Source organism: Mytilus edulis, chromosome 8 (genome assembly GCF_963676685.1).
Source record: "Mytilus edulis chromosome 8, xbMytEdul2.2, whole genome shotgun sequence".
In the NCBI taxonomy this organism is placed as follows: domain Eukaryota; kingdom Metazoa; phylum Mollusca; class Bivalvia; order Mytilida; family Mytilidae; genus Mytilus; species Mytilus edulis.
The window spans coordinates 42,160-50,541 of NC_092351.1; the positions used below are offsets into that span (position 1 = coordinate 42,160).

The window sequence follows — 8,382 nt, forward strand, 5'->3', positions numbered from 1 at the left end:
TACACGTTTATATATGTTTGTTGTAATTTGGTAATTTCGCTCCCTCAATTTGCATTAATGTTCAAATGCTTCTTGATTTGTCTTTGATTATGTGAAAGATGTAGGTAGCATATCGCCAGTTTTTTCCTAATCTTTTTTTATCAACATTTTAATCTTGGGACTATTATACTAAATATAATAGCCCCAGAATTTGGTTTTATTTAATTATTCTTAAACATTGACTTATACTTACATTATAATTCGTGTATTATTTATTTTAAGGTATAAGTAAGTCCACAATCTTCACATCAATCCCGATTTTAAGGAAAATGTTAAAAATAGCATATTTTCAAAAATCTCTAACAAAAAAACTTTATAAAATGTGCATCAAGTTTGAAAAAGAAATACGTGATCTTATGCTGCCGTTGTAAGCTTTCAATGTTTTAAAGTTGTTCGGGGTCTAAATTATTTTTTTTAAAAGAAAATGTTTTCATTGATTACAATTTTTAAATCTGGATTGTTATTAAGAAAATTCAGGTTATGTAGGAATTTACACATTTTGTACATGAATCAGGCCGTTACTTTTCTCGTTTGAATTGTTTAACATTTGTCATTTCGGGGCTTTTTATAGCTGACTATAAGTTATTTTGCTCATTGTTGTTTGCATATAGAAATTATTAATTGGTCTTATACGGCCGCATTTTCTACTTTATTATGAAAATGAGAACGGCGATTATGGATTGTTTCGGAAACATATTTTACGAGCTATGACCCTTTCATCTGATATTTTTTTTCACAAACTCAAGCTTCAAAAAGGGTCGGCGATCAATACCTTTTTATAATGTTTGTATGGAAAACTCTTAGACAGACCAATACCTACCTCACAGATTACCAGCAGGTCGAAATGCAATTTTGAATTATACATTTATTTTCATTTGACTATTTGCGTATTTTTAATTAACTGCTATATATGCATGTTCACATGGATCAGCGTTTTACTCAAGCGAACAACTATGGACCAGGGGTGGTGTTCTCGAAGCTATCCTAAGATTCGTCCTAAGTCATAGATAAGACTAAGTTTAGGATGGACTTAAGATCGACTTATGACACTCTTAAGTTGTGTCTTGAAGCTATCTCAGACACATCTTATGTTAGGACGTCCTAAACATATCCTAAGTGTGAAATATAAAAATATAAAATAATTTTGTTTGAAAAAAAATATTTAATGACGAAACCAATTAATAAAATAGTTTACGGATTTTATAATTACATGTATAGTTTTAAATGCAAGATTTCAAATGCAAATAAAATATTAAATCGGAATCTTAATCTATAAAATTATATCAAAAAGGATTGTAATTAAACTTGAAAACAATTTGTTTTGACATGAGAATTGAATTCGTAGTGTCATCTTGTCGTGAAACACTAAGTTCAAAGTTTAAAACCATGCACAATTTCTTCATATATATACGAGTTTATAACCGATGGTGCGATTCATTTGATGTTCATATTCACATACCAGAATGAGCAAAAAACGAAACCCAAACTTTACAGAGGCAGAGCTAAACATTCCTTCAGATCAAGTGGAGAGCCAGAAGGGCATTTTATTCAGCAAACAGAGCACTGTAACCACAAACGCCGCTAAAAAAAGAGCATGGGAGTCCATTTGCACTAAGGTAAATGCTTGTAACTTGAACCATAAAAGAACAGCCGAAGAAATAAAAAAGAAATGGTCGACCTTCACTAGTACCGTGAAGAAACACGCATCATTTGTAAGACGAGAGGCAAAAAAGACTGGTGGGGCCCTCCTCCAGATAGTTTGACACCACTGCAAAACAAGGTTGTGGGAATCATCGGAGATACACAAATTGATGGCATTGCTGGTGGAATCGACACCTGCCAGGCAGCTGGAAGCCCTATGGATCAGAGCACAGATGAGATTGAATCAATGTCCGAAACAGGTCAGTTTACATATTCTATATTCTCGTACATGAATTCATAACTAATATAATTGAAAGATTAGCGAGCCACAATTTGTTTTGTGTCTCAAATATGTCCCAGAGGCGAATTAAGGTGGTACCCAGGATGCCCACCCCCCTTTTCTATGAAAAATTTGATTGACTACATAGTGAATCACTGAAGCATGACCGGAACGGGCGCCCCCTCCCACACACGCAGCAATTTATGAAAAATTCTAGATGTATCACTGCGTTTGTTAAAGTTTTGGTTACGTGTTTGTGTATAATTCATAGGTTCATTTCTAATGTACTAGACATGCCGGTTGATATGACAACGATACCTCAGTAAATATAATAGATTGAGCGATTTGGTAAAGTTCGATACGGTTCTAGAATCAATATGTAACATTTAGTCTTCTATTGGGACTTTACTAGATAGCTGCTAAATTTTAATCAACCATGTTCCTCTTTGAAAAAAGAGAGGAATTTATGAAAATTTCAACGAGATGCAGGTAAAGTAGTGTATTAGAACAACATGAACAAGTGCACACTGGCTAAATAATAATATGGGGTTTAGCATTATTTACAAACCGTTTTCAAAAATATCATCTGTCCATTGAAATCTTTATTCAATCACATTGATATAGGAAGATGTGGTGTGAGTGCCAATGAGACAACTATCCATCCAAATAACAATTTAAAAAAAGTAAACCATAATAGGTCAATGTACGGCCTTCAACACGCAGCCTTGACTCACCCCGAACAACAAGCTATAAAGGGCCCCAAAATTACTAGTGTAAAACCATTCAAACGGGAAAACCAACGGTCTAATCTATATAAAAAAACGAGAAACAAGAAACACGTATATATTACATAAACAAACGACAACATGTATTTTTATTTTTCAGTCTTACCTTCTACTAGTGGCATTAGTTCAGCGAAAGACGATGTCAGTATTTTCACGAGAACACCATCATCACCGCACACAGAAGAATCAGAAGAATCACTTGTAGAGATAGAAAGGGAAAGATTGGGAGTAGAAAAAGACCGGTTAAAAATTGAACAAGAAAGACTAGCAACCGAGAAACAGAGGCTGGAGATAGAAAGAAAATCACTTCTAATCAAAGAACAAAAATACCAATTATATTTGACAAAGTTGAACTTAAGCTTGCAGCAAATGGGTATTTCCGTCAATAGCTTAAATGTACCAACTTCTTCTGACACTTCGTCCACACAATAAATTATTTTTCCCCATGATATGTACATTCTTTTTTGTTGGTATAAACATTTCTAAATGCAAATATCATTTTTTATACAACTACACGTAAATAATAGTGAGTATAAAAAAGAAAATGTGGTGTGATTGCCAATGACACAGAAATTAACAGTATGATCTATACTACGGTTTGTTTATCTCTTTGACTCATTCAAATTGGTATAAGGACGGGTTCTTTTAGGGAAAAAGAGCAATTACAGCCGATTTCAATGAGTATGCAGCTTAAGGTAATATATTTTTTTAGGACTACCAATTTCCGGTGCCAACTCTACATACTTCATTAATAATCAACCAATCAATACAGACAAACTACATATAATTCATTTTATATCAGATGACTTTATTATTAATTCACTCAAAACCTTCCATTAATCAGTCTTTCACGAACAATTGCCCCGTCGTTCAAAGGACCATTATAGGCTGGTCCGGCTATGTGTCCATGGTCAGGAAAATCATTTATGTCAGGTGGTAAAGGCATTCTGTTATCTATACACAAATTGTGTAGGACAGCAACAGCAACAACAATGCGACAACACATTAAAGCTGAATACAACAAAGTTCCAGCGCTGGTATCTATACAGCGAAAACGTGCTTTTAACACACCAAAACTCCGTTCAACAACATTTCTTGTTCTCATATGTGCCCCGTTGTAACTTTGTTGCTTTCTGGTAGTGGGGTTCAGAACGGGTGTCAATAACCAAGGTCTTACAGGGTATCCGCTATCACCAAGTAACCATCCGTCTGAAATTGTTCGATTCTCGAATAATTCCCATACAGTTGAATTAGACCAAATGAAAGCATCGTGGGTTGCTCCTGGCCACTGTGAGACTATGTTCAAAAATTTCAAATTAGAGTCACAAACTCCTTGTACATTAATTGAATGGAAATTTTTGCGATTAACAAAAATGTGCTCATCTACTGGTGGAGATTTTATCCGAATATGAGTTCCATCAACGGCGCCTACTACATTAGGAAAGTCTGAAATCTCATAGAAACCACGCTTTATAATTTCTAAGCTAGCTGCATCTGTAGGCATGATAATGTGTTGATTGCATACATTGACCAAACACTGGGTTACATCTCGTACACACCTTGAAACACTGGAACGAGATATGTTATGCACATCAGCATTTACAAGCTGAAAACTCCCTGTGGCAAAAAAAAAAAAGAAGTGCTGCCATTATCTGCAAAGAAACAGGCAATGCACGGGACCTCATTGTTGGTCTGTGTAAGTCATTGTCAAATCTTCTGCACAAATCAATAATCATTGGACGCGACAATCTGTACCTACGTATGATATCAAAGTCATCTAAATAGTCCAGAGGGTTGTCTTAGTCTCTAAGTAGTCTATTTCTACGAATATTCTGGTGCCTTCTTCTCATGTACACATAAGCCGCAGCCATATTTGTTTACAAATCATTGTCTGAGACGTGTCCTAAAGTTAGGATAAAGATAGAATGATCTTAGGTCCTAAATGACGAAAAATACGGTATATCCTAAGTTAAGAGAGCTTCATGAACACGACTTAGGACAAAGACTTGTCATAAGTTGGTCTTAGGACACGTCCTAGTCCTAAGATAGCTTCGAGAACACCACCCCAGGAATGCATTTCAGGCACTTTTTATACTATACATTATTTTTGGTTCAGCTCTTCTATTTTCAACATATAAATCTTACACTAAATCTTCTTTGACATTTTTTTTAAAAACCATCCCCAAACTGATTATTTTTAGGTTTTCGGTTTCAATCTTTTTGGTTTCGATTTTACATTGTTTAACAAGTATACTGATTATTTTTAGGTTTTCGGTTTCAATCTTTTTAGTTTCGTTTTTACATTGTTTAACAAGTACAAAAAAATGTATAATCGAAGTACTGAAGTACTTAACATCGGATGAACACAAGTTCTTGTGGATGGTTACAAGCACTTGTCTCAGGAAAAAAAATCACATTTCTATACCTGAAACTGAGGTTTATGTACAGAGATATATTTTTTCTGAGACAAGGTCGTGCGTGGATGATGAATAAATGACAGGGAATTCAACCTCAATGCTTTAATATCTATTATGTTGTGATACAAATCAGTATACTCTGGTTTGTTGTTATATCTTATATTAATATTTGTTTATAGCAGTTACATGTATGTATAATGTTCATCCAATTGTATATCATTCTTTTCTACGAATCTAATAAAAGTGCATGGTGGACACTCTTCTATATCAATTCCATTTTTCCAATAGATTGGATTTGAGTAGACATTTATATTTTCCCACAAAACTTTCTTGTGATATTCTTCCGCAGGCGTCAACGCAATTTTTCTGTGCGTGTGCAGAGATTTTAATGCATATAAAAATTTCTAACGTCAAAATATTTTTGTATTATTAATTTCTGAAGAAATGAATTTATAACAAGCGATAAGAAATTTTATTTTGCTCTCGATGATATCCACGTATCTATACGATCGGTTACCAGTCAAAAACGAAAGTCAAATCTCTATGTCAACAATACATCGGAATGCACTGACGGTCAATTTATATTTTGTGGCGTTCTGCGAAAATAAAAAACATAAGTGATCATGAAGGTACTTACATAACAGTCAGAAGCGGGTTCAGTAACTCAAAGAGTTTCAAACGTACAATATGGGATTATAAAAGGGGGAATTATAATTTAATGAAACAGATGGTTTAAGAGGTCGAATGGAATAAATTACTTGATAATGATATTAGCATCCATGAATCTTGCAATATATTTACGCACGAATTTTTAAAAGTGACTGAATCTTGCATTCCGAAAAAAAGTAATTATTCGATCTAACTATAAAATTTGGTTTAATTCAAATCTCCGTAAAGAAATAAGAAAACGAGACAGGTTTCGTAAAATATTTAAAAATAAAATAAAAGCATGACAATCGAAAAGAAATTTAAAACCAAAGGAATCGAGTAAATAATTCAAAGAAACAAATTAAACAAAACTTTTATGAAAATATTAATGAAAACTTAAATGAACTAAAGCAAACGAATAGTAGAGTATAATTGGAAAATAATTAACTCCTTAGATCTTCAATTGATATTCCACCGATGCAAAACCCTAGTAACAGTTTTGAATTTTCTGATGATGCAAAAGAAAAAGTTGATATTCTAAATACATATTTTTGTTCAATAGCTAGTCTAGATGCTAACAATACAAAGGTGACCGACTTCGATGATAGAGGTATTAACGTTTTATCGGAAATTACTGTGACTTTAGAAGACGTTAAAGATATCATTTCTACTTTAGATCCAAATAAAGCTGTTGGTCCTGACAAAATTAGTAATAGAATGCTTATAACAGTAAAAAATGAAATTGCACTTCCCTTATGTATTCTTTTTAATAAATCACTCTCTCAAGATATATTTCTTAAGATTGGAAATTGGCATATGTTATTCCTTTATTTAAAAATGGAGATAAGTCAATGCCGTGTAATTATAGACCAGTATTAATTCTTTCTTGCGTGAGCAAGGTACTAGAAAAAATAATATATAAACATATATTCAATCATTTAGTTTTTAACAAACTTCTGTATAAATTTCAGTCTGGTTTCCTACCCGGCTGCTCTACTTTTCATCAACTAATTGAGATGTATCATTCTATCGTGCATGCTTTTGACAATAAATTCTATACAAGTTTAACTTTTGCCGATGTAAGCAAGGCATTCGATCGAGTATGGATAAGGGGTCTACTTCTTAAGTTAGAAAAATATGGTATAAAAGGCAATCTATTAATATGGCTTGAAAGTTACTTAACAAATAGAACTCAGAGGGTAGTATTAAAAGAGGCGACTTCAGAATTGGGTAATCTTAAAGCTGGTGTTCCACAGGGTTCGGTACTGGGTCCTCTTTTATTTCTGATATTCATTTCTGATATTATATGATTGGATTAAGTAGAATGTTTGCAGATGATACATCTATTGGACATACTGCTCCAGATGAAACTACTCTCCAATCTATGATAAATATCGATCTACAAAATATTAATTCCTGGGCAAATGATTGGCTAGTTAAATTCAATGCAAATAAAACTAATATCATGTTATTTAGTAACAAAAATTCAAAAAAATAACTTAGGCATATTTTTTTAGCAGTGACTGTAAGTGAACAAAGCATGCTTATTCTTTATTAGAAAAGGTATCAAAACAATTAAATGTTCTTAGACGTTTGAAATTCCGACTAAAAAGGGTATATTTAGAAAAAATATATTTTATAACGCCTGTTCTAGAATATTCTTCTGAAGTTTGGGATAATTGCGGACAGTTGAATTCTGAAAGATTAGAAAAATTACAACTGGAAGCAGCACGTATTGTCACTGGTCTAACAAGCTATGCTAGCACTCATTCACTTTATTTAGAGACGGGATGGGAAAAATTAAAGATTAGACGGGAAGTTAAGAAATAAACTTTATTTTACAAAATTATGAAAGAGGACGCCCCAGATTACTTATTAGATTTAATACCCCTTACAGTTGCAGAAACAAACAATTACAATATACGAAGCAGTCAAAATATATACCAAACCGCTAGCAGACTGTCTCTTTATCAGAAATCATTTATTCCATCTAGTATCAAACTGTTTTTAAGTATTAGAAATGAACTTTCTTTAAATATATTTAAATTAAACATTAAACAGAAATATTATAAAAACCAATCACCCCCTACATATTTCAATATTGGCGATAGATATTTAAATGTTTTACACGCAAGATTAAGAAACAAATGCATGGATCTGTAACACGCAAATATTAAACCTAACGCAATGTGTCAATGTGGTTATTTATACAACATCATTTCCTCTCGTGTAAAAATTATACAGTTCAAAGGAATAACTAATTTTTTTGAACTTAGAAAAGAAAATATACCTACCGACTTTGAAAATTTAATGTACGGCAATGCAATGTTTAATATGAACTTAAACACGCTAATTTTTACAAAAGTGCAGAATTATATTAAAGAGACCAATTGCTTTTCATAGTTTATAGACATTATGGTCAGTAATAATGTAAATACTTTTTGTTGACTTCGAAGGAAATTGTTCATTTTTTCCAAAGACATGGATCATCTATTTGAATTTATTACAAAATCCTATAAGTTGACAACAGCAATTTAATTTAATTGTTTAAAAAACAATAATAACTTACTAT

The 8,382-nt window shown here is 32.6% G+C and overlaps 1 protein-coding gene and 1 pseudogene across 1 annotated transcript; one reads left to right on the forward strand and one right to left on the reverse strand.

The window, feature by feature from the left end:
• The first annotated feature begins 996 nt into the window (after positions 1-996).
• Positions 997-3,220, forward strand: LOC139486853 (myb/SANT-like DNA-binding domain-containing protein 4). The gene is made up of 2 exons (XM_071271924.1): positions 997-1,940; positions 2,846-3,220. The coding sequence occupies exons 1-2, from the start codon at positions 1,898-1,900 to the stop codon at positions 3,175-3,177; spliced, it is 375 nt and encodes a 124-aa protein (XP_071128025.1). The 5' UTR covers positions 997-1,897; the 3' UTR covers positions 3,178-3,220.
• Positions 3,221-3,568: 348 nt separating this feature from the next.
• On the reverse strand, positions 3,569-4,249 carry LOC139486660 (putative nuclease HARBI1 pseudogene; annotated as a pseudogene).
• Positions 4,250-8,382: the final 4,133 nt, after the last annotated feature.